We start from the raw sequence: 26,658 nt of genomic DNA, 5'->3' as shown, positions 1-26,658 counted from the left end.
TTAGACGCAAACCCAACCCTGGACCCTGGAGGTGCATGGTGACAGTGCTTACCATTAAGCCACCATATTGCATTATTAGATAGCATAATAGATATTATACATGGCGCATAATACAAGATACAAAAATAAGAACCATTTTAGAATTCAATGCTAAAATTCTACAAACATGTTTGCTACAAAATATTAGCCCTGAGTGATTTAATTTTACACCAGGCTGCTTACAGGTGTGTGTGCGTTGCGCGCATTCTTGTTGTGCTGCACGTTTTGTGTATGGTTGCTAGGAGACGGGCAGAAGCTCGCGAAGACAAAAAAACTAGCGCGGGTTTTTTTTTTTTTTTTACGCAGGAGCAAAGCTTCATTATGGACGCCCGGTGCGCCTCACAGCTCAAGCTACTGCTCCGAAATGTAGACAGAAAAGCTCTTTGACATTCTGCTCAGGTAAGAAACGGTGTGAACATGTCTGACGGCTTGGTGGACCAAGCAACTTAATTTTAATTTCAGTAACAATATTAAACACTACAGATTGACTGCTTTTGCTAGCTTCCCGGTAACAGCACCGGGCCTGGTGTTTGCTAACCGTCTAAAGTTAGCGTGGTAGGTTAGCTGTAGACACCAGAACGCCGTACTGTTGTTACTTGTTTATTTATAGACATCTAAATTATTTATTTGTTAAAAGAGCCTCTCGTCACAATACGTATTTGCATTAACAACACCCGTACTTCTTTCCCCATATTCCCTCCCCCGAGTCTTGCGCTAGCTCGCTTGCTAACGCTGGCACAGGGGTGCGTCCCAAATAAAAAAAAAGCGCCTTAAATAGTGTCAAATGAATACACAGGCAATTGTGTCCTGCCTATTTCTGACACACTCTTTTAAGTGTGTAGCGAATGGTTTGAGACGCAGCCTCGGCGTAATAATAAAATAATCTTTCAACTACAACTGGCGAATGCCAAAAACTCATCGTGTTGTATATGTATGGTACTACACAGCGTGTATAAACTATTATTCCATGCTACTTGCGTAGGGAGTAAGTAAGCCGATCGGGATCAAGCCACTACTCGCTTTCTACAGCGCATGCGCAGTGCGAGCCTGGCGCTGGCTAACGCGGCTATTGACAGTCATAGGGCCGTGGTCCACGTGCGCTCCGGTTAGCTCGTGTGGCTAATACTGCTGGCTCAAGCCGGAGCGGCAACGCGTAAGGCTTCAACCTCTTCATTCCAGAAATGGTAAATATTCCTAGTCGTGTCCTAAAAATTACTTTCGCTTACCAGTTATGCAGTAACAGCAGCAGGAGCCGATAATTAAACACGTTTTTTCTATAAAACGTTTATGTTGGGAGCTGCATGATTTCATGTGCTGACTGCTGAACTTTAGTGTGTAAAACAATAATCAAAGTAAAACAATGAATTGTTCTGAATGTACCTGTTGGCGATACCTCGGCGTGTTCGGTTCGAAATTATTTCACGGTTTCAAAGTGATCACGGTTTCACGGTATTAAACGACTGGTTTAAAATGGTCTGAGGTGAAAGTTAAAGGGAAAAGTTTCAAGTTCTTATAAAGGCTGTACCGATGGTTTTTTTTTTCTCATCCTTTATATATATTAAAAATAAAACCTATTTCTTTCTGGATAGATGCCTTTAAGTTATTAGAAGGATGTCTGTATTTATTATGAGCCGTTTGCATATGATGAGCAGGCTCTGTATAAACCACAAAGATTAGAGCGTATTCATTATTCCATGCATATAAAAACATTGGCTGTTGTGGGGTAGGGCCTTCGTCGATCGGACATGTTTGCCCAGCACATCTAATGAGTGCTTGATTGGATTAGGATCTGGGGAGTTTGGTTCTTTTAAAAAATTGTTTGTGTTTTATTTGTTGTGCAATCTTTGTCTTCCGGCTGTTCCCTTTCAGAGGTCGTCACAGTGAATCATCTGCCTCCATCTAACCCTATCCTCTACGTCCTCTTCTCTCTCCGAAACATGTCCTCACCTCACTGCATCCATAAATATCCTCTTTGGTTTTCCTTTAGACCTCTTGCCTGGCAGCTCTAACCTCAGCAACCTTCCACCAATATTCTCACAATCTCTCTTCTGAACATGTCCTAACCTCCTCAATCTGGTCTCTCTGACTTTATCTCCAAAACATCAACCTTTTAGTGAGAATGATGATGGAGAAATAATATCTTTATCCTAAAAAGCCCAGGGTAATATAGAACTCTTTTTACCAACATGTCAGGTGATATTATATATTATCAGAGGTTCTGATTCTTTTATCTTTTATACAGTAAAAGCTTAAATATGTTCTCTTTCTGCACATGCAGTCTATTTAAAATAAAAAAAAAAACATGACACTATAAAAACCCAAGATTTTGCGGAAATTTTAAACAAAGGAACATAGGTCGTAATTGCAGTTTCCTCAGTTTTTAGCCTGAGACTTCATGCATTGTCAAAAATGGTGTCTAGACATTTAATAAGCTAAGTGCTTCGGAATGTAACTTTTTTTTTTTTTCTCAGTTTTAGGTATGCTGCTTCTTCATTTATAAATATCAAAGTCCATGCCGGGAGAGAGTACAATGGCATTTCATGGCTTCCACTGGAGCTGAGGACTTGAGAAAGGGGGCATTACAGCCAACCCTTGTTGTCCAAGCAAAATCTGCAACTGTGCATCTTTCCAACACTCGTGTGTCTTCTGCTCACGTAGAAAAGAAATGGCATCATCCTTCAGCCTTCGGTGACTCTGTAACGCAGCCTCATGTGAAAGTGGTGTGTGAGCAGCCCCATCATTTCTCAGGGATATCCTCACCGCGTGCCTCTCCGTCGTTGCCTGCGAGGGTTTTGCGTGCTCGTAGCACAGGTGCTCATCATTCTAGCAGCTGTTGTAGGGATACAAGAGCTCACAGTGTAGTCTTAAAGAACTCGGTTCATGTCAGCAGTCCCTCTACTGTATGTCAAAGCACTTGCCATCTGGACCCAATTACACACGCATATCAGTCACACAGGCACCTGAACTCACTCAGGATAAGATCGAGGCTTTTAGGAAAAAGAGCTTTTGTACCTCCGCTCTCAATTTATCCCCTTTGTCCCTCTCCACCCAAGACATCCAATCACAAAGCGTCTGCGATAGTTGACAGGACCATGCCTGCGAATCAGTCTTGCCCGTGGTCATCGGGTAAACTCGGAAGCAACAGCAATGGGGTTATGCATTCTTCCACTGCCAAGGTGCCTACAATTGCCAGGCTAGAGACAAAAGATTTGAAGAAGGCTAGCGGTCTACTTTCTGGAAAGAAAGAATGCAAAGCGGACATAATAAAGCACAGCCAAACAACAGTGCCTTTAGAGGATAAATACACAGATGTGCCTCCAAACCATGTTTCGCAGTTGTCTGAGTTTGACAAGATAGTGGCTGAGGATGCTAAAGAGAATGAGCATATAGTGGAATGTTGCATGGGGCATGGAGCCGGTGAAGCTTTTCAGAGAGTGAGGAATGTCAGCTCTGAGGTAGAGTTCACTGCAGCAGTACGAAAGCTCACTAAAAACATGGCACATGTACGCAATGGACCGCTAAATGGTCTTAGTGGACCACTGACAGCCAATTTTGATTCTCAGCATAACAGGAGAGAAGTATACGCAAGTGCCAATCCTGCAACACAAGCCTCAAGAGTTTGCCTTATTAGCGGGAGTGAAGAGTTCAAAGTGGATGAAGATCCCCTTTGCCTAGATGAAAATTCTTATAGTATTGGAATGTCTCAGGGCAGTGGATGTGCCATTCCAGAGGACATTGATCACACAGTGGTCCCTCCTCAGTCTCCCACTGTTTATTCAGTAATAAACCAGATATCTGCCATACACCTTACAAAGGACTGCTGTCAGCACACTTCAGAAGAGGACCCAAGCCAGTGCCCTATGACTCTGGATGAGGGGAGTCAACCTGATATCAGAGGGTGAGTGTGAGCAGGTCTTCTTTGTCCTGCTGGGCTTTTTTGTTGTTGTTGTTTTTTTTACCAGTGAAACTTAAACTATGCTAATAGCTAGAAAATTCTGGCCACCTGCTTGCCCACTGTGTTCAGAACCCCTTTCCTGTACTAGTGCAGCTCATTTCTTCATCAAGGTTTAGAGTTAAAATTGTGCCTGTCACAAACATTTGACCTTAGCATGTCCAATTTTGTGCATTATTTAAGTTCAAGATGAAATTACTTGTTCCAGATTTACTGTTTGGGAAAACACTTGCCATATTTTCCAGTCACTGCATTAGTCTACACATGACTACCTGTTTTACAATACTATTTATGTTTTTGTATGGTATAACTCATACTCTTGTTTAAAACATGTTTTTTAGAGCTTCATAATCTTGATCTAACATGAATTGATCTATAGGATGGCCATTAAAAAACAAAAAAAACAAAAAAAAAATGTCCTGTTATGTCTTAGTCAGGTGAATGTTGCTGTCTTGGAAGATGGTGAGGAAGAGGAGCTTCCAGATGAGATGGAGAATCTCTGCAGTGGCAATAATGATGGTAACTCTCCTTTTGATCACTCTCCCTTTTCTCTACCTCTCAACTAAAGAGCAAAAATTTCCATTCCTTAACTACTGTAGCGTCAAGGGGCTCCCACTAATGCTGAAATGCTTATCTAAAATGCGACTGTCCTATTATACTTGCGCATTATAACATGCAGCACATTTAACAAGGCTCTGTCAATGAATAACAAATTGAATCTCTGCACCGAAAGTTTTAAACATGGACATCAGTTACTTTCTATTTGGTAAGCCAAATGTGGACATTCATTAGTAAGCAGCGATGGCAGGCATTTCATTATAAATATCAGAACTTCTGCATTTTGGGAGACGGTCTGTTCATGATCCAGATTGTGTGCAGCCGTGCTGAATAGTCGCTTAATGTCGGACTGCATGGGTGGAGCGGTAAGGTAAACCTGGACAGCTTAGGGCAGAGCTGGGAACTGCTCTTTATTTCTCTTGGTTATTATTTTTGTTATTATTTTAATGGTTTTAGCCTTTTTATTGCCGGCCGAGTAAGGCTTGAGCTTTCCCAATTATATTTATTTGCATTTAACAAAAGATACAACATAGTATATACAAAAACATGCATTTCAAATTTTAACTTTTCAACCCACTCCAAACCCTCGCTCCTCCCTCCTTAACAACAAAACCAGACAAACAACCAAACAGGCTTGAGCTTTTTGAGACACTTTCTACTGTAGGTGATTGAGTAAGGGGCAACTTTTCATACTCAAATTCTTCACGCTTAATTGTTCTTCAGTGACGCATAAAGTTTGTTGTGTTAAAAAGCGATTGACAGACGCTCTCCCACATGGTTTTTCTTTAAAAAAAAAAAAAAAAAAAAACTTTGTATATTGCAAATTTGACGTCTTTTGAAAAGACGAGGTAATATTTCCAGACCGGTGACGGCATGTTGATGTGGCTGTTGACTCATGTATTTTGGGTCATCACAATATTTCAGTTTATGTAATCCGCCAATTTGAGGGACAGTCGATCAGGTAAAATGTGATCATCGGCTGATTTCGATCGGCAACCGATTAATTGAAGTGACCTTTACCTGTAGTGCAGGTCCACAGTTATTCACTCCAACAATTACTGTAGTATTTGTTTGACTCTCTTTATCAGTGGCACTTTAAACTGTTTTTCCCCTTCTTGTAGATGGATCAGAATCCGATGTCTCTTTAGCACCCTCTATGGCAGCGTCCTCAAAGTAAGTTGTCCACATTTACCATATAAAATCCTTACTATATAAAAGTGCACACACTATATTGTGTGTAATGAATCTGCACATACCTTTCTTTTCATTTCGTCTTATGATAATTTTTGCTAAATGCCATTACTGGGTTTAACTGCAGATCCAGGACATGGTATTAAGCTAGCCACTTTTTAGTTTTTTACTTCTTTTAGCAAGTCTTGATTTGTTGTTTTCAAATTTATGTTTTTAAAAGGAAAATGTTGTTTTACCTTTAAAAAAGGTTTAATGTACATACTAGTTTACATTCCTTTTTTTTTGCATGGGTGTTTCACCTGACCTCACCATGGTGATGGCAAACAGAACAATCACAAAGCAGTACCTTTTTTTTGTTTGTTTGTTTGTTTTTTGTTCTCGTGGGTGCTCTGCATGAAAAGCTGAAAACCACATGGGTCAGTAGAAAAATCCACTTGTGGCCTCGGAGGCTGCTGTCATTAGGTTACACCCCAGCTGATTGTCTTCCCTTTTTTTTTTTTTTTTTTTAAATATAAGTAGTATTTTGCTTGTTCATTATACTGAACATCAAGGCCCAAGTTTTGAAGGACTTGAAACTCAAAGCTTTTGTTTATAACCCGTTAAACACCATTTTAAAAACTGAACTAAAGATACATCCTTCTACATGACTGTCATGTAAGTTACTTTTTTCCATTGTATAGTAATCACTTGGTTGTTTTAGATGGTCTTTTTATGATGGATAATTGGAAATGTTAAGCTGGAATTTTTTAAACCATGTCTGTCTAATTTAATGTTTAATACAGTGGGGAAAATAAGTATTTGGTCCCCTACAGATTTTTTAAGTTTGCTCACTTACAAAAAAATGAAGGGTCTAAAATTTAAGTTTTTATAATTTTTTAATTAAGTTGCATTTCAATGAGGGGAAATAAGCATTTGATCCCCAAGCAAAACATTACTTAGTACTTGGTAGAGAAACCCTTGCTGGAAAGCACAGTGGGAAGACATTTCTTGTAGTTGTTTACCAGATTTGCACACATCTTGGGATGCATTTTGATCCACTATTTTTTACAAATTTTCTCAATGTTTTTCCAAATGTTTAAAATTTCTTGCCTGTTGTTTGGCAAATTTTCTATTGGATTTGATAAAGACTGGCTAGACCACTCCATGACCCTAATGTGCGTATTCTTGAGCCACTCCTTAGTTGCCTTGGCAGTATGTTTGGGTATGCATGTCATTTTCATGCTGGAAGACCCATCCACAACCGATTTGCAGGAGGTCCTCATCCAATTTGTTACAACACATGGCCTCATCTATTGGCCCATCAGTGCAGTAAAGTCAATCTGTACCTTTAGCAGAGAAAAACCCCAAAGCATAATGTTTCCACCTCCGTGATCGACTGTAGGGACTGTGGTGTTCTTAGTTTCATAGTCAGCATCTTTCTTACTCCGAAAACAGCAAGTCGAGTTGATGACAAAGAGCTCAATTTTGGTCTCATCTGACCACAGCAGGTCATCCCAATCTTTCTCTGTTCATTGGTAAACCTCAGACGGGTCTGTACATGTGTCTTCTTGAGAAGGGGATGCCTTGCTGCGCTAAAGGATTTCAATCCATGCAGGCGTATTGTACTACCAATGGTTTGTTCGGTGACTGTGCTCCCCATTGCCTTGAGATCATTCACAAGCTCCTCCCATGTCCCTCATTTTTCTCATGATTATTCTTAGTCCATGTGGTGAAATCTTGCATATAGGGCCATTAATGGTTACTTTGTATTTCTTCCATTTGTCAATAATCACTCCAGCAGTTGTCTCCTTCTCACCAAGCTTCTAGCTGATGATCTTGTAGCCCATTCCAGCCTTGTGCAGGTTTAAAATCTTGTTTATGATTTGCTTCGACAGCTCTTTGGTCTTGCCGATGGTGGTAAGGTTTGAATGGAAGATAGAGATTTTGTGGACAGGTGGCTTTTATACACATACCACATTGTTGTTAGGAGCTCCTTCTTAAATTAATATGTATCACAAGAGCACATAACCAGTCTGTGAGAGGCAGGATTATTGTTGGTTGGTAGGGTATCAAATACTTATTTGCCCCATTGAAATGCAACTTAATTCATAACATTTGTATCATGTGCTTTTTCTGAATTTCTGGTTGATATTCTGTCTCAATCCTTTACCATAAACCTATGATAAAAATTATAGACCCTTCATTTCCTTGTAAGTGGGCAAAATAAAAAAATCTGTAGGGGATCAAATACTTATTTTCCCCACTGTATATATGAAGAGAGATTAAACTGTCCTATACATTGACTTCTGTGTTGTAGTATTGAGGAGCCCATGAGCTGTGAGTTAGAGGATGATCGGGAGGTGAAGCCAGCACTGGTGCCCAGTCTGTTCCCCTTCAGGTCCCCTACATTATACTTTAGTACAGCCAATGAGCAAGGTCAGTATATACGCATAATTTACTTAGTGATTTCAAATTTTATTACCAGTTGGACCTTAATTCACTCATTTATTTTATTATTTTTTATGTAAGAATTAAAACCCTCATGTTCCTCTATAAAATAAGATGAGAAAAGAAATCTAGTTACAAATTATTATTTTTTTTTTTTGATGTTTTAAGAATATTTGTTAAAATTCTTCTGCACCTTACTGTATGTTCATGTTTGCTTTGCAGTGGAGTTGCTCCCTCTGGAGCAAAGGAGTCTTCTGAAATGGAAAATAAGTACAGTTACCCCTAACATTGTCAAGCACACAATCACTAGATCCCATTTCAAAGTCACTAAGAGTGAGTCAGCATACTGGTCTTTTCTTATTTTTAAAAGTTTTTTAGGGATTTTTTTTTTTTTTTTTTTTTACAAAATGCTTTTTTGTTTCAGAAAACCATGACTGGTTGGGCTGCTGGGGGCATCATATGAAGTCACCTGGGTTCAAGGCCATACGAGAGTACCAGAAGGTCAGCATTCAACACATGCTATTTAATGGCATCAGTCACTTACATTGTTTAAATTCTTACAGCTTTTATTTAAAAAATTGAAACATGTTGGATCTGTCATATAGAAATTACATTTTTCCATTTAAATAACTAGCTAATGAGTTTGGTTTTTATATAATTTCAGTTCAAGTTAAATATGGTAGAGTACGTTCTAGATTATGTTTTAGGTTGGGTTGAAATCGGTTGTGTTGGAGTGCATAGAAACAAGCTACATGCAAATAACTGTGTAGGCATGTTCTTTATTAACTCTAATCTTTTTCAAATATTTCATCTCTGTTTTGCAGCTCAATCATTTTCCAGGTTCCTTTCAGATCGGACGGAAAGACCGTCTGTGGCGAAATCTTTCCAAGATGCAGACACGGTTTGGCAAGCGGGAGTTTGGCTTCTTTCCACGTTCCTTCGTGCTCCCGCAGGACATGAAACTGCTGAAGAAGGTTTGGGAGGAAGGAGGGAGCCGGCAAAAATGGATCATCAAACCGGTACTGCTTGAGTTTTCGGTCATTATTAAGCTGTTGTTTATTAAACTAAATTTAAAAGTTTCACCGGTGCATTACTGCTTATGGTTAATCTTTTCACAGCCTGCTTCAGCCCGAGGAATGGGTATTCAGGTTATTCACAAGTGGAGTCAAATGCCACGCAAGAGACCTCTCCTTGTGCAGAAGTGAGCTTTTATTCCCCTCATACCCATCTGACAGCATGTTTCTTGTTGTTTCAGGTTTTTTTTTTTATTTGTTTGTATTTCCAGTGGACTTGTACTACAAGTGTATGACCTCCTTGTTTTTTTTTAAAGATATCTTCACAAGCCCTACCTCATTAGTGGAAATAAATTTGATCTCCGTATCTATGTGTACGTGACTTCTTATGACCCACTCCGTGTTTACATTTTCAACGATGGACTCGTTCGCTTCGCAAGCTGCAAGTAAGCCATTGAAAGATCATGTACATAAAGAAAATCACCATAGGTTTAATGTTTAAATTGCTTTAAAGTGTAACTAATGTTTAGTCTAATTATTATTATTACTTTTTTTAAATATAGATATTCCTCATCAATGAAAAGTCTCGGCAACAAATTCATGCACTTGACAAACTACAGTGTGAACAAGAAGAACTCTGAGTATCAGACTAACAGCGATGACAAGGCCTGCCAGGGCCATAAATGGTAAAGAAAACAAATTTTGTCAAATTGTGTGGGTTTTTATTTATTTTTTAATTTAATTATTATTATTATTATTTTAATCAGATTTCACTGTGTGTGTGTGTCCTATCCAAGGCTATATGTGGTCATAACTTTGTGTAACTGACCTTTGTCGCCTGCAGGGCACTAAAGGCACTTTGGCAATATCTGGACTCAAAAGGAATTAACACAACGCTTATCTGGGAGAAGATTAAAGACATGGTTATTAAAACCATCATTGCGTAAGTACCATTGTTTGGTATCTCACAAATCTGTGCATTTTATACATTCCTTGTATATCAATGGATTTCTCAACCTAAAACCTTCCTGTTTTTGTCCATGTTTTTTTTTTTTTATTTTTTTTTTTTATATATGTTTTTATATTACAGCTTGTCAGGAAGATGGGTTCAGAGCAGTGTTACTTCATGGGAGTTAATTTATTTATTTATTTTAATCTTCTTGAAACAAATTGTATTTCTGCTTCATACTCACCAGGTCAGATCCATATGTAAACACACTGGTGAAGATGCATGTGCGCTCCTCATATAGCTGTCACGAGCTGTTTGGTTTTGACATCATGCTGGATGAGAACCTGAAACCGTGGGTCCTGGAAGTCAACATCTCTCCTAGGTACTAAACAGCTAAAACTGTACTGACCTAAGCAATTTCTATTCAGTATTCACTTCTGATACATTGCTTTTAGTTATGTAAATTTTTATGCCTTAAGTTTTAAATACACTATTTTTCTTGGGGTCAGTTAGAAGACAGAGGGACCATGAGAAAAACAAACATTAATCCACCTGTCTCTTTGTGTACAGCTTGCACTCCAACAGCGCGTTGGATGTGAGTATTAAGGGACAAATGATCCGTGATGTGCTGAACCTAGCTGGTTTTATGCTGCCCAAGAAAGAAGACGTTCTTGTCTCCAGCAATAATGGTTGCACCTCCAGCAGCAGTGGCAGCATCTCCAAGAGCAGGTCAGAATTGATTATTACTGACTTATTTAAAGACAAAATTGCAAGCATTGATTTTTAAGACAATCCATTTTTATTCTTTGTTGATATTTAAGTTGTCATTAAATGTTTGAGTGCTGCCAGCTTCACTTTTGCGGCAGTGCTGGAATAAATTAATCAGGTAGCACTTGTGTGCTCCTGTGGAGTATTTATAAAGTGAGCTTGTTGTTTTTGTGTCCAGTTTGTATGAAGGAGCACGAGTGAGATCGAGATCAGACCTGTCCCCTGATGAGAAACTGAAAAGAGCTTTCTATCTCACCCAGAGATTTGGGGACCAGGTATGCACCCATGACACATTTTGCATAGTATAGGGGTCACTGTAACCTTTTATACTGCTTCTTATTGTCTGGTGATGAGACCTTGGCATTATTGAATGTGCTGTTTTTTTTGCAGGATTTCTCCTCCACAATTTTGGAAGTGTTAACCCCTGAAGATGTGCGTGTTCTGGCTGATAGTGAGGATGAGCACAGTCGTATGGGAGACTTTGAACGCATCTTCCCTTCCTCTGCCTCCTCCCGCTACCTCCGTTTCTTTGAACAGCCTCGCTACCTCAACTTACTTCTTAACCAGTGGGAACAAAAATACAATCAAAATCGGAGCAAAGGTGTGTGTGCTGGTTGGGATGGTTATGCTTGTGCATTAGGGCTGCACGATTTGGGAAAAATGTCATATTGCGATTATTAAGGTCAAAATTGCGATTTACGATTGCGATACGATAAACAAGTGGTATTGCTCAACTTGCTTGTTATCAAGGAAAATCCACCCACATTACTAATAATGCAGAAATTTAAATTTCTCAACTGAGATATGGTGTACAGTGCAATCTAGCAACTATGAACAAATGAACAATGTTTTCTAATTAAAACAAAATTGTACAAATTTAAATAACAGTAACCTCTTTACATTATTGAATTAAATTACATTAAATTAACTTAAAAACTTGAAAAGTAAAAAGTACAGATAAATAAAACAAATACCCATTAAATTTTTTTTTTTTTTTTTTTTTACATTTTGTCCCAAAACAGGGACATTTAAGGAGGATGTAACATATACTTTATTGGTATTTTTTATTAAATCACTCACCATTTTTAATCTAATGATGAAGAGATTAAAGGAAAGAAAAGTGTCCTTTAAACATATTAATTTTAGAGTCATACACTCTCATACACCGTATTTCCATTTATTCTTAAATAAATATGTTAATAGCTGTCCTCTCTAACATACAGTTGGGTAGCTTTAAATAAGAAAAGATTAAATTAATTTAACTTACCGATGGCCAAATAAAGCACTGTTACCTAGTCCAGTGATTAACCCCCCCGCTTTGGCGATGTGCGTGCTGTTGTCTGTTGCGACTGCGACCAAACCATCCTTACAGAGGTCCCATGCAGCCAGTGCCTCTCTCAAACCCGCGGCTACAGTATGTTCTCTCCGGTGTGATCGTCAGGGAAATACGATGTTTACAAGCAACGGCTTTTCAGTTCAAACTCATTGTGCGCAGTTAGGCTAATATATGTCTCGGTTGTCCTGCTTGACCAAAAAGGTCCGTAGGAGTTATTTTGTTCTGCTCACACTGGGTTGTGCTTTGTTTGGTCTTTTATCTACTCTTGGCTTTTACCGCGATGGATTTATCATACTTTTCTGTGTTGCTTCAGGTGCTGATATAAATTTGTCGTGTTGCCACCTGATGTAGCAACTTTAGTTTTGCCAATTTTGCGCAGTACCTCTTTCTGCTTAGTGTCCGATATCCTGAAACCAAAATATCGCCAAATAACAGAGCTTGCATTTTTTCTGGGCACAAGTTCAGCGTCGGTCTCTTCTGTATCCATTTCCTTCCGTCTCCACACTGCGCTGCGGAAAGTCACGTGACCACCAGCACGCGCGCTACACGAGTCTGACTGGTTATTTTTTATTTTTGACATAAGAAATGGCCATACAGCTCTTAGAATGAATGTCTTGTTACGTCCGCGAACGCATTTGTTTATTTAATATAATCGCAACATTTGCTGTAATATAATCGCATAGGCTAACATCGCGATTGCGATTGCGATATCATTAATCGTGCAGCACTATTGTGCATTCATGACTCATTTTTGTGAGGGTTTTGTTATTGTCAGCCGTCAATGATCATGTCTTTTCAGTAGCAGCCCTTAAACCTAATAAATGAGCTGCCCTTGTACATCAGACAGGCCCTTCCTTTTACTCAACTTACTTTTAAATCTCACCTTTTATAAAAAACTTTTTTGATGATATTCTTTTGGACCAGGTGACCTAAAATCTATTCCCTCACTGAATTGCTTGTTCAGTTTTTTTTTTTATTACTATTTTAATACACTGAGGGCTGACTTATTTTATTTTGATTTATCATCTGATTTTTGTAGTCTATTTACTGAGTCTGCAGCTTTTTTAGGATTGACGAGCACTTTGATCAAATGTGTTGTTTAAATGTGCTTTATAAATAAATATGATTTGTCTGCTGCTCTTTGTCTAGGTATCGAACTGCTGAGAAGTCTCTGTCAGAAAAGAGTACACTTGGGGAACCTTGCTGACTCTGTGCATCATGTGAGTATTTAACATGTATTATCCTAAATTACACACTGGTTATGAACTGCATGTTTTTAATACCTGTTCAATCCACACTGATTGTGAGTTACTAAGCGATATAGGCTAAGAGATGAATAGGTAAACATAAAAAAACTACATTTTGACTATGGACCTGTGCAATTAAATTAATCTTAGAATGCTGCAAATTATTACGGTTGATGTATAGAAAGTCGGGAATTTATGTAGAGTTGGTCAAATTGAAGTATTTGTTTATTCTTTCTTTTTTTTAATTTTCTAGTGCTAATTTAATAAATGTGAACGTCCATTTAGTGAAGTACTTTGATAATCCCCTTGCACTTTGCAGACAGCGTTTCTTGTAAATGTTCTCCAAGGTGGGTAGTTGAATGCAGATTATTCTCTGGGTGGTTTTTACTACACTCTGAAGGGCTTTGTAGTCTGAATCTGTGCACACTTGGATGCAGTTTGTGAGAATGCTCTTGATGGTACAGCAGTAAAAGGCCTCCAGTATCCTGGAGCACAGACGTGACGTTTAAAATCTTCTCTAAAAATACAAGCGCTGTTATGCCTTTCTGATTTGAATGTTGCAGTTTGTCTTTTTTTTTTTGAGTCATGCAGGCTTTATTTTAATCATAATCTTTTAAAAAAATTTAATCTTTATACTCAAAAGACAAAGAAAAAAGCTATAGGAATAAATCTGTTTTTATTTTAAATTCCTGTCAAATCTGTTTTGTTGCAATGTAAAATAAATATAAACTCCTTGCCAAAATGCATTTAAATGACAAAAGAAATAAAGGTGAAGTTAATCATACCTACTAATGCAATTTTATTTTATTTCATTTTTGACTGATGATACTTTCTTTTCCTCTTCCTTTTTTTTGTTTTTTAATACCCAGTGGTCATCTAAATCCAAACATGGACACCGTTCAGACCTCCAGAGCACCACCATTGCCAAGATTACCAAATCAAGGTAGGAAGCAGGGCTGTAGCTATCGAATGTTTTAGTAATCGAGTATTCTACCAAAAACGTAATCGATTAATCTGATTAAAATGTACTTTTGCTTAATTAAACAGCAATGTAAAATATATAAGAGAAACAAAGATTAATTGGTTTTCTTTTTTTAAAAAAAAAAATCTACTTTTGTTTTTTTAAATGTATACAGCATTTTATCAAAAATAGTAATTAATCACAATACAAGGAATAGCTTAAAGTTGAATAAGATGAATTAAGGACATTACAGTGCCATACATTCTTATTTTAAAGCCTTTTGCCAGATGTAAAAACTGAAAAAAGGTTTCAAATGACTTTAAGTACCAAAAAAGTAAGGCCCACATTAAAATAAATAATTATACAAAAACAATTAGTTGTGCAACTTAACTTTCAGAATTAAAAGTTTCAAAATTTACAGCTCAGGCATAAAATTTACTGACAATTTTTGTCGTTTTCTCTTACTGGTTTCTTCTTCTCTTGGCTCGCTGATGTTTTTTTTTTTACTCCCTTTCCATTTTGCAGCCCGCAACAGAACGCTCCATCAAATCAATACACCGCTAACTGTTTGCGTGTCCTTTTGCTTTGTGGATGATCTAAGCGCTTCTTCTTTGTCGGTGTTAAGTGGCGGCTTGCATCCGGAAGCGCGCGGTGTCATGCCAAACAAATAATTGCGCGAAAACATAAGCTTTTAAAATAATTTTAAAAAGCTTCGAGGCAGAAGATTTTGCCATGATCATTTTTTATCGAATTACTTGAGTTACTGCCCTAGTAGGAAGCAATGTGGAGCATATCTAAGGGTTATTGTTTTCTCTGTGATTTTCCATGATGTACTGTTGTCTAACGCTCTCCATGTCTTTCTCAGTGCAACACGGAGTCAGAATACAAGTTCCCTGATGGATGAAGATGAAGGTGACGATGAGTGGTCTGATCATGATATTCAGTCTGTGACGTCCAGTATTCCAGATATGTCTCTGATGGGATCAGTGAGCCCAAAGTGAAGTGTGGCCAACACCAGTCCACATGGCCACATCTACCTGTGAGACAAGTCATGTACTCTTAAACAATGGAACATACAGGGCTTCCAAACAACGCACAAAAACATGAAGACTTGCACATTTCTAAGAGTTTGGTAGAAAGAGTTGGGTTTTTTTGCCATATCTGAAGTTACTAGGAACAAGCTCTTTATTTTTACATACTTCTCTCCCTTCAGTTTGTTACACAAAGTTTTTGCTCCCTTAGGAAATTTTAGGGACTTGCCTAACTGATTACTTTTAATCACAAATATTTCACCATTTCCAAGACTAAAGGTACTCATTTTAAGAATGGGCTGGTAGACATGTTTGAAGCACAACAATATCTATGCGCATATGCTCTAGTTGTGTATGCGAGCTTTTCGTCTGTTGAAAGGAGCTGCTCTGGAGTCGTGCCTGAGTGCATGAGCCAATCTGATTCTTTTCTTGGTTTGTTTACATTTTGGAAAGGCCCACCACTGAGGGTCAGTACTACTTACAACTGACAAGAATTTTGGAAAATAAAATTGTTAACTGTGACAACATTAATAATACTTATTAATTTATAAAGTAACGTCTTTCATTTTATCCTTAGTAAATAAATATCTAGTGTATGATTTTCACATTAAAGTTATTTGAAATAAATAAAATAGTAAAGTCTCTGCATTATTTATGACCTACTTTAAGCTCCCTTATACTGTGCTTGGAGATGTTTTGTATGTAGAAACTGTTCAAACCCTTTCCTATAATACTCAGTGCTTAGTGTTTTGGCTTAATGCTTATTATATACTGTAGCATATACTTGTAGATTGGAGAGTGGTTTGGCTACATTGGTTAATGCACATTGTACATGGGGGAATATGGTCTCAGTCAGCTTGTATGTGTTTTTATAATTAGCTGTAAATTGAAAATGTTTTTGAACGCCAGTTTGCTGCTCTCTTGCCTCTTTTCAGTCTGAGAAATCTATTAAAGTCTAGCATTGGGCCATGCTGGAAGACAGTGAGCTGAGAAACAGATGGATAAAGCTCATCGGGGCACGCCAGAGATAAAAATAGCCCCTTCTAGAAGGGCCAATTGAAATCCTAACTCGCTTGACAGTTACCAATGCTATTGACGGAGTACAGAATAATTCTCAATTTACAGACTCTAGTGCGGTCTCTTCAGTCATGATCACTTTCAGTCTTTTTTTCAGTTATTGAAACACTTTTTAGTTAGCTGTAGTTTTACTGGGACTATAATTACTTTAGTGATTTGAAAGTATTCTAAAAGTCTTAATAAGCAGTGTTGGCTAAGGTTAATGAGATTTTAAAATTGATTCTTGATCTTAATCATACAGTCCCCTCCTTGAAACAGCAAACTCTTGTTTTTTGATATACAGTACATTTGAAGATATTTGTGTTCAAGTTCAAAAGTTGAATAAGACAATGGATCAGAATTGTCCCTTATTTACAAAATATAGATGTGTTGAACAACTGAGCCTGTGTCACCTATTGTTGAGCCCAGAGTTTTGCCTGTGAGAACTGCACTTGAGGAAATGCGTAAACCAACATGAAGACCAGAGAACAGTCTATGGAAGAAAAGCAAATTGTTTTATAGCTAAGAAAAATCTGGTAATTAATGCATATATTGGGATAAGCCAATACAATGATTGGTTGCCTTTTTAAGGACATTCTAAACCAGTCAGTAGCGAAGGAAAACAGTAACTGAGACCCAAAAACATTAAGATATATGTGAAGAACATCTCAAAACAAATAGTGAGTGACCATCATTAACAGCCTCCACAGGCCATGAGGGGTGTATCACAATCCACCTTTCAAAGAAAACTTTTAAGATGGCATATCCTAAGATCATCAACAGAATAACAAATAGTAACAAAATCTTAACCAAAATTAACTTCTCTCTGTGTGTGCAAAAAGAAATTATCTTCTCATGACGCAAAACTTACAAGATGTCTGGTCAAGCACATTGTTGGCAGTGCCATGGCTTTGGCTTGCATGGCTGCTTCTGGAATGGGCTCGCTAATTTTTTTAGCAATCTTTAGTCTTTTTTTTTTTAATTCATGACCGTAGCAACAGAAGAAACTCGGAACCGAAGATGTCTACAGAAAAGTTCTCTGCCAATGTAGGGAAAAATGCATCTTCTGATCCAAAACATGCTGTAAACAACTTGAAGGAAACGTTGTACAAGTACAACCAAATATTAGGTCTCAAATAAATTGTTGGTGGCATCATACCCAATTTTAGGTAGTTTGAAACGGGTATAATATCAGGAAATGAAATGAAGGCTGAAGTCATATCCAATGTCAGATCTGTTTTGACTATTTGATCTCAAATGTCTTTAACATCTAGCAAATGCAAACAATCAGCTTTATTGCTCTAGTACTTTACAATATAGGTGCATTTACATTTTTGCAGTGGTATACTTCTTTTAATGAGTCATGCTCATGTCTGCACCAGAGTAACTGTCAATCCTCATAGCCAAAGTTATCACAGACGCTCCGGTCGAGGAATTTAAGCCCTGCAGCCCACCCTCTCTCTTGTGTGTACACAAACTCAACAGCCAAGCATGTATGAGAGCCCTTCCCCCACTGGGTCAGTCCCTTGCATGCCTGGATAGCCTCCAGATTTAGACACTTCTGCACTGCTTTGCTTTGCTTTGCGCAGGGTGACTGAAGAGAAGTCCGAGTGGGGTTAGTACAAGGAAGTGCATGCAGTGAACCTGGAAGCCCCTAACCCACAGACATGGACTCTTTCCCTGAGGTAAGACACAGAGCCACTGTGTGTGTGATCATGAACATGTGAGGCATTTTAGCAACAGGTGGCGGCCAATCATTATAGTAAACAGTAATGAAATTACTATGACAAATAGAGGAAGGTGTGGTGCAGAGGTGTGTGTGGTTGAAAGTGTCAAACATGGGTCTTCTGAATACTGCAGTCAAAGGTTATGAAGGTGATGAGTAAATTAAGAGATTCATTGGGTTATGATATTGGTTCACTGAAAAGCCCTTTTTTAATGATTATTATCCTTAGCAGTAGTAGTAGTAATAATAATAATAAACAGCATACCTGTAAGCATTTGCTTTTGGCCAGTCAGTGCAGTGGACCATGTTGGATTTTACTTGCATATAACTTAATAAAATTGACTTACAGATAAATCGATATTCAATTGTTTCTTCAATAAAATTAGTTATAGCAGATACTCGAAGCATACTGCATGACATAAAACCAATACGAAGTAGAACTGTTACAGACAGGAAACACTAACTAGGAAATGATCGAAGAAACTAAGCGTCTCTAATCTTTTTGTATGTGACAGTTATCCAATTTTACTTCAAGTTATTTAAAACAGACTGGTAGCAGTAGAAAGGACCTAATTCCTATAACGTTTCTGTTTTGGAATAAGGCTGTACTAATGAATGCTTCGAAGGGGTGTAGATTCCATCTACGCTGGCTAATATGGGATCTGCAAGTGATCTAATGAAAAATCACTTGTCTGTTGTGCACCAGTCCAGACACTCAAGAGTATTCATATAACAGAGATATAGATGTCTAAGGTATCTGCTGCCAGTGTACCAGACGGCCTATAACTTACAGAGTGTAACTTTTAAGATGCTGAAGCTTTAAGCTGAAAATGTGTATAAATGGCCTCAGATGCTTAATGAATCATTAGCAGATTGTCATAACTGATACTAATACTACAGGATTCCAGATTTGGGCTCAGCTTGAACATTACTGGTGCACTCCATAAAACTGTTTATCTCTGGATCCTCAAATCTTCAGCTCTCTTTTAGCCAAAGAGCGATAGTGATGTTGAAAACCTCCTTTGTTTTTGAGCATCAGTTTGGCAAATGTCTGTCAATTTTAGATAAATGCTGCAGTGACAACACATGGTGTAATGATCCCACATCATTTAAAAAACAGATGTCGACACTGAAGCATGGGTTTTGCCAATTAAAATCTGCCATGTGGTAATTTTGTACTCTTGAATCTTCCCACTTAATACATAGACCAATATTTTTCTTTTCTTTTACCCAGGTTCCCTTTATGGATGATGAAGGTCTTACAATGAAAAGTAAAGGTATCTAATTGTCTGCTGTTTGTGATCACTGTCTTTGCACACCAAACACTCTTTGCCCATGTGCATGTTAAACTCTGTATGTTCTAATGTCACAAAAAAAAAAAGACCAGTTTGCTGCCTGGAGCCCCAGACTGACAGACGTACAGACTCTTTTCCACTGCCCCTTTCTACAGAGCCTGCTCAAGAACCTGATACATATATCTATACCAAGTTTTTCATGGACCACTGCTGCTATGATGCAATACCAACCAGCTCTAAACTGGTCATCTTTGATACAACGCTGCAGGTAAAGAGAAGAGAAGTCCTCAAGTTTACAAAATACACACTAAGAGGGACATTTCATCCTGAACTGTTGTGATCTTGAGATTGTAGGAGTTCAGTTAAGTCTCAATGAGGTTCAGGAGAGGTCGCAGCCATCAAAAAAATTCCAGTATGCTTAAAATTATAAAGTATATTCTATATACTCCAAAGTAGACAAAATTGAGCAGCGTACTACTATTTAGCTATAAACCTTCCATAATTATTATATCGACTCAATTAGTCAAGAATGCCATGGTTTTAGTTAGAACCGCTGCAGGCCTGCTGCAAATTGCTACAACAATAATGGCACATTTCCAACCAGTGCAGCACTAGCTATCTAAAGTCTAGGTTGCGTTTTATATATGGACATGAAGTGCACCACATAGAATCATGGGCTGCTAAGAAAAAGGGACTTAAGGGTCAGACATAGACTGTTCTTCAAGGGCTTATTTTATTGCTAGCTTTGCTGAGATTAGATTCCATGACCTTTTGCATCTCTGGATTTAAGTGTTAATAAGAAGGATGTTTTTAAAAAGGTTGCTTTTTATATTGTCCATGGTCAAAAATGCTAAACAAATGCTGTATTGACAAATGGCAAGGGGTGGAAGATAATAGTATCAGTACTTGGTTAGTCTTGAAAATAAGAATTAGTGCAATTAATCTTGAAGGTATGATTAGGTTACTTGAGAGTACTTTATTATGTTTTGTGGCTCATGTGCATCATTGTACGGGATTAGGGCGTGTGAGTCTATTAACCAGGAACCATCAAGAACTTAAATTCTGCACATTTTCACAAACAATTCAGTAATGTCGGAAAGACCCCACTGACTTGCAAACACTGAAAGGCGCATATACTGTAAATACTGAATTTGGCCCAGATGTTATAGACATTAAAATAAGATGACATGGTCACAAAAAAGGTTTGAATAATATAACATGCATTACTATGTATAAAAGTCCAAGCTACTGTACATACTAGAATTACTGCATTGGAAGTTTAAAAACAGGATATTGCATAGACACAAAATATGGAGAAAATGTTGTGTATAATTAATGTTTAAACACATGCTGTTCCAGTGTACAGTGTTTTGACTCACTGATTTAAAGCAGCCTGGGTACAAGGTGTCAGGATTTTTTATTTTATTTATTTATTAATTAATTAATTTATTTATTTTTCCACTGGCTCTGTGAGAATATGTTTTTTTATGTTTTCCACCTTGTTTTTTCCTAATACAGGTAAAGAAGGCATTTTTTGCATTAGTCGCTAATGGAGTTCGAGCTGCACCTTTATGGGACAACAAGCAGCAGCGGTTTGTAGGTACGTGGATCTGAACTCTGAGTGCTGTGCCCTTTAACCTTTAAAGGTTAGGCCATTTGTGAACCTGAGTCATATTACTGACATTGAGTAATCTCAATATAACACCTAAATCTGTGTTCAGCACTCTATAGGGAATCAAGCTGAAGTTATTATGATTATTCTATTCGAAACTATTTTATTGTTAAATTCTGTCTTAAATATTTCACTGTTATTCAGATTAGGCTAAATCCAATTATATAAAATCCTTGAAATTCTGTCAACCCTAAATATTATTCGTTCCATCAAGTGTCCTTATACTTTTACATCCAAGGAATAAAGAGCAACGAGCAAATTATTTTGATAAAGAAATGCCAAATAATACTTAATCTGATCCATCAGAAGTCCCAACTCATTTGTAATGAATCAGCTTCTCTGGTGCCAGAGGTCTAACTTTAGTCTGGCACCAGCGCGCAGTGACTTGTGGGAAATGTCAAGAAAGTGCTATAACCCCTAACACCCTTTCCGAGGTATTAATAGACACTATGTAATTACTTCTGAGAATAATTCGGGGAGCTAAAAGTCAATACTTATTCTAACATCAACATGTTTGCGTAATCATTGCTAGCATTGCTAGTATTAACATTTTCTTTTCTCTGACATCGAGCCAGCACATCACTGCTTATTATCAAGTATTCAGTTTAAAGCTCTAACATTTTTTAATTCTTGTTGCATATTTTGTTACAGGGATGCTTACTATAACAGATTTCATTAACATTCTTCACCGATATTACAAGTCACCTATGGTAAGTTAGTTGTTCCCATGATTCTAATTTTATTTTATTTATTTATTTTTAGTCTGACAGTAATAGATTGTGTAATACTTTTATTTTCTGATTTCCGTTGCTGTTCTAGGTTCAGATTTATGAATTAGAAGAGCACAAGATTGAAACCTGGCGAGGTGATTGTTTTCAGATTTATTTGTATAGCTTCTATTCAGCCACATATTTTCACTTCCTTCAGTCTTAAACTCCTGTATCTTTTAATTGTTTTAGAGATTTATCTTCAGTACTCTGTCACCTCTCTGATTAGCATCACTCCCGAATCCAGGTACAACTAGGGTCTCCACATTACTGCTTTTTTTTCTTCTTCTTTCATATTCAAGAAGTGACATAATTGTGTTTCTTCATTATCAGCCTATTTGATGCTATTTACACCTTACTGAAGAACAAGATTCACAGGCTGCCAGTTATTGATCCAGAATCAGGCAACGTTCTGCACATACTGACCCACAAACGTATCCTGAAGTTTCTGCACATCTTTGTAAGATTTATATATATATATATTTTTTTTTTTTTTTTTACTACATCTGAAATTCCAGCGAAACTAGATATTGCCGCAAAAGTTTGTTTAGTTCAATGAAAATTTTTTTGTTGTTGAATAGAATAAACTGTTGTTTAATAGGACAAGCCATCGAGATTGTTATAACAAATTTATCGGGATTTTCCCAGGGTTCCATGATGCCAAAGCCACGATTCTTACAAAAGCAAATTCAGGATGTTAAAATCGGAACCTTCAAGAAAATCGCCACGGTCAATGAGACTGCAACAGTTTATGATGCATTATCAGTGTTTGTTGAACGCAGAGTATCAGCTCTTCCTGTTGTGAATGAACAAGGTATTTTTATAAACCTTCAAAGATTTCATTTAATCTTTGCATTTGGAGGTACAGTCAGAGGTTTACATACACTCTGAACACATGAACACGAAAACCATGGCAATATTGGACTAGCAACAATTTCTTTGGACTAGGGAGCAATGATTGGACAGCACACATCTTTAATTTGTCTTTTCTTAAATCAACACAGTGACAATGTTATATATACTGCACATACAAAGTCAAAATTATAGATACAGCAAACCTCATATATAGTTTAATGTCCTTTAGTAAGTTTCACCAAATTCTGGTTATATTACTGACGGCTGTACAATTAAATTAGTTGATTCTTTGTCCCTAAATAAATTAAACCTTAAACCATGTTGCACAATCATTTAGCAGCAGAAAAAGACCACCTAAAATAAATCAAAATATTGCCAAGATGGTCATGTTCATGGTGAGTTAATGTAAACCTCTGACCGTGACTGTATGTTGTTTTGAAGTGTGTCTGTTTTGTATGTAGGAAAAGTGGTGGCCCTGTACTCCCGTTTTGATGTCATTGTAAGTGAAATAAGCTAAATTTACTGTTTATTTATAAAAAGGACAATGAATGAAAGTAAAATGCACATTCAAATCTAATACAACACCCTTAAATTTCAAATTAAATCAAATCTGTGTAGGCTATAGCACCTTAATGAAAGCGTATAAGAAAAAAAAAAACACTGATATGTATTTTGTTGGCTATAGAATCTAGCTGCTCAGAAAAATTATAATAACCTGAACATGACCATGCGTGAAGTGATTGAGAGCCGCTCATGCTGCATTGAGGGAGTGTTGAAGTGTTATCCACATGAAACCCTGGAGACCATCATTGATCGCATAGCTGAAGCAGAGGTAAGCGACACAAAGGAAATGATTACAACAATACAGTCAATAATTTCACATCTGAAACCCAGGTATAGCCAAACAAATACTACATTCAATATAGTGAACATTCTGTTTGGGATTGGATTGTTTTTAACCGGGGTGTGATACCTAGCTGGAGTCTAGAAAACCACACTGCTATTTATTCATATTCATTTTAAATAAGATAAAAAAAAAAAGGTTTGGTTGATTGATAGGTATCCAGACATCCTTTTTACTGAAGTTATCTGATCTCATGATACAATGTTTACTATCCTCTAGGTTCATCGTCTAGTTCTGGTAGACGAACAAGATATAGTGAGAGGAATCATCTCACTGTCTGATTTGCTGCAGGCATTGGTCTTAACACCCGCAGGTATTGATGCTCTTTTCACTTAGCGGCTGTAGAGGCGTAGTGTCTCCATCACAGTCTCTCTCTGCCCAGGGTAGGAGCTTACTCCATGTATTTTTTCAGCAAATTCTAAATAGCTCTTTATGTATCTGGGAGGTAGTAGGCCACTGTTGCTCCAACAGGACTGACATTCACATCTGAACTCTGGCCTGATTTATCAGAGTCCACTTTGCTGGACAAGGTTGCTCTGTGCCAATAATGTATGTCAAAGTCTGTCTCTCTTTCTCTCTTTTTTTTTAAAAAACATAGCATTTGAACATTGCTCTATGATTGTCTTCATATTACACCCAGATCCCCAGATCTTTCAAAACCATGAAATCTAGTCTATGAAACCGAACTTTAAAAAGTGCAGCGGGTCTAAAAAGAACAGCTTGTCGTGTTTAACCAGTAATTTAACCAGGTTGCGGATGGCGTTATCTTTTCCCCAACATTATAGCAAAACAGACTTTACGGAAAAATAAGGTTTTTCTTCATGCTTTCCAGTTTCCTTACATCTTCCAAAAGCATGTCAGGTAGGTGTGTTTCTTTGTAAGGGGGCATACAGCAGTGGGGTGGACTGGCTAAGATTCTGGGCCCCTTAAAAACCCAACCATGACAAAGCCAGCCCTTGAGTATTTTAAGAGGCTGTCTATTCTTACCCCCCTTCACGACATCCCGACTTACCAAGTTTTTCCAAGATCCAAATAACTGGATAAAATGTGGTGAAAACGAACTACATTTAATAGATAAAATGATATGAGATACAGCCACGTGGATCCAAGCAATACAGTGGCATGAACACATTTTTTTTTTAAAGCAAAATATTGAAATTAAGAGATGACAGTCATGCATAAGACACTTTGGACTGAACCCATGTGTATTGGCCAAGTTGTAGGTGTATGTAGAATGACAAAGTGTAAATAATTAGATTTCTACTTGTATATATGTGTACTGTATAGTTTAAAGTTAATAATCGTCTAAGAAAATAGAGTACTTTTATGAAGTGTTTGGAGAAATATTATATAATACTGTACTTCTGTGCACTTCACCTGTGGACTGACGGATGGAAAACCCCTATGTGCATAAATGAATTGCAGACTTCTGAGTGCATATTGTGTCGAAGTGAAATCAGTTTCAGCATTGTACATATCACAAACCAGAATGAAAGATTACTCTTAGTTACAGATTATACATAACTGTTGCTGCTGTTTATTGAAAGTCTGCTTGATTCCCATTTTCCTTTGTATCTGATTAAATGTAAATCACTTGAAGGCTAATGTATGACCAATCAAGTTTGTCTTCACCTTTTCTATGTGACTTCCATAAACTATTTTATAAATAATAAACCAAGCAAAGTTTCCAATAAATCTTTTTTTTTTGTATGTATTGTTTTATGTTGTATTGTATACCAAACAGCCATTACAGTAACGCTGCCTGTCTGATATCTCTGCCTGCCAAAACAGCTCTGACCGATATGAACATAAACTCCACAAGACCTCTGGAGGTGTTCTCTGTTATCTGGCACCAAAACAGCAGTGGAAGTAAATGATTTGAGTCTATAAGTTGTAAGGTGGAGTCTAGTTTGTCTAGCACATTATACAGAAGCCCAATCAGATAGAGAACTGGGGAATTCGGAGGCCAAATCAACACCTTCAACACCTTTGTCATGTTTCTCAAGCCATGGACATTTTTGCGATGTGTGGAAGGGCGCATTATTTTTCTGGAAGAGGTCACTGACATTAGGGCAAATTGTTGCCATAAAGGGGTGTACATGGTATGCAACATTGTTTAGGTAGGTGATACCTGTCAGTTAACATCCACATGATTGCCTCTACCAGCATGTCTTCTTTTTATATTGCTGACTGGTGCCATTTCTCCATCTCAGCCTTGACCCTATCACAGGTTCATCAGTGTTTCTTGGACTTTGGCAGGTACTAACCACTGCTTACAAGGAACCTTGATCAAGACCTACTAGGAATGTTTGCTTTTGATCCATGAAATAACGCCCCCCGCCCCCCGCCCCCAAAGTTCCTTTTAGGATTTCAAAGAAATTTCTCTCTACAGAGGCGGTATTCACTTTTCTCAATGTTTATCATTCGTTATTTGATCTTTCAAATAATTTGAACCTCTTTTAGGACCCTTGGGGTACTCTTCAATGTTTTGGTGAACATTCTGGTACTATTAGTGGAGTACACTATTTCAGATTCAAGCAAGCAGATAAAGGGTGTAGAGTTCATCGAGTGTGGCACTTGTATTTGGAATCTGTCTTTCAAAACATGGTCCAAAGTGCTTTAACTTGCAGTGAGGCAAGCCTCCATTATGCGAAAAAAATGTATGCTTTGGTTCACTGCACTCTTAAACAAGCAGAAGAACAGAAATGGGCCTGCTGTATATAATTTCTGTAATGTATAACTATGCTTTAGACTAATGAGATCTAAAGACATTATGATTAAGCAATATCACACGGGGGGTTACTGATCATTACATTGTTTTTGGCCTGCAACAATGTTTAGGTAGCATCCACTAGATTTTCAGGACCTACAGTTTCTGATAAAATATTGCTCACACTGCCTCTGATGGTTT

At 37.6% G+C, this 26,658-nt stretch overlaps 2 protein-coding genes across 4 annotated transcripts; both read left to right on the top strand.

Annotated features, from left to right (window-relative positions):
* The first annotated feature begins 347 nt into the window (after positions 1-347).
* Positions 348-16,104, top strand: ttll4 (tubulin tyrosine ligase-like family, member 4). 2 transcript variants are annotated; one of them, XM_053497406.1, is made up of 19 exons: positions 348-438; positions 2,511-3,937; positions 4,425-4,510; positions 5,671-5,722; positions 8,037-8,155; positions 8,390-8,500; positions 8,592-8,668; positions 8,992-9,186; positions 9,286-9,368; positions 9,498-9,626; positions 9,744-9,866; positions 10,025-10,123; positions 10,377-10,511; positions 10,700-10,858; positions 11,076-11,172; positions 11,288-11,498; positions 13,383-13,453; positions 14,350-14,423; positions 15,307-16,104. In XM_053497406.1, exons 2-19 carry the CDS (start codon positions 2,580-2,582, stop codon positions 15,440-15,442), a joined length of 3,315 nt encoding a protein of 1,104 aa, XP_053353381.1. In that variant the 5' UTR covers positions 348-438; positions 2,511-2,579; the 3' UTR covers positions 15,443-16,104. The 2 variants fall into 2 exon arrangements, with proteins under 2 accessions (XP_053353381.1, XP_053353380.1); XM_053497405.1 differs by lacking the exon at positions 348-438 and adding an exon at positions 1,074-1,223.
* A 2,008-nt stretch (positions 16,105-18,112) lies between these two features.
* On the top strand, positions 18,113-25,420 carry prkag3b (protein kinase, AMP-activated, gamma 3b non-catalytic subunit). 2 transcript variants are annotated; one of them, XM_053496463.1, is made up of 12 exons: positions 18,113-18,213; positions 19,489-19,531; positions 19,705-19,817; positions 21,068-21,149; positions 21,873-21,931; positions 22,041-22,086; positions 22,181-22,235; positions 22,322-22,448; positions 22,637-22,802; positions 23,305-23,342; positions 23,529-23,675; positions 23,967-25,420. In XM_053496463.1, exons 1-12 carry the CDS (start codon positions 18,196-18,198, stop codon positions 24,081-24,083), a joined length of 1,011 nt encoding a protein of 336 aa, XP_053352438.1. In that variant the 5' UTR covers positions 18,113-18,195; the 3' UTR covers positions 24,084-25,420. The 2 variants fall into 2 exon arrangements, with proteins under 2 accessions (XP_053352438.1, XP_053352437.1); XM_053496462.1 differs by having other exon boundaries at positions 19,678-19,817.
* Positions 25,421-26,658: the final 1,238 nt, after the last annotated feature.

The sequence above is a fragment of the Clarias gariepinus genome, chromosome 5 (genome assembly GCF_024256425.1).
Source record: "Clarias gariepinus isolate MV-2021 ecotype Netherlands chromosome 5, CGAR_prim_01v2, whole genome shotgun sequence".
Taxonomy (NCBI): Eukaryota; Metazoa; Chordata; class Actinopteri; order Siluriformes; family Clariidae; genus Clarias; species Clarias gariepinus.
The sequence above is the reverse complement of the archived record's forward strand: the minus strand, read 5'-3'. Positions and strand labels throughout refer to the sequence as shown.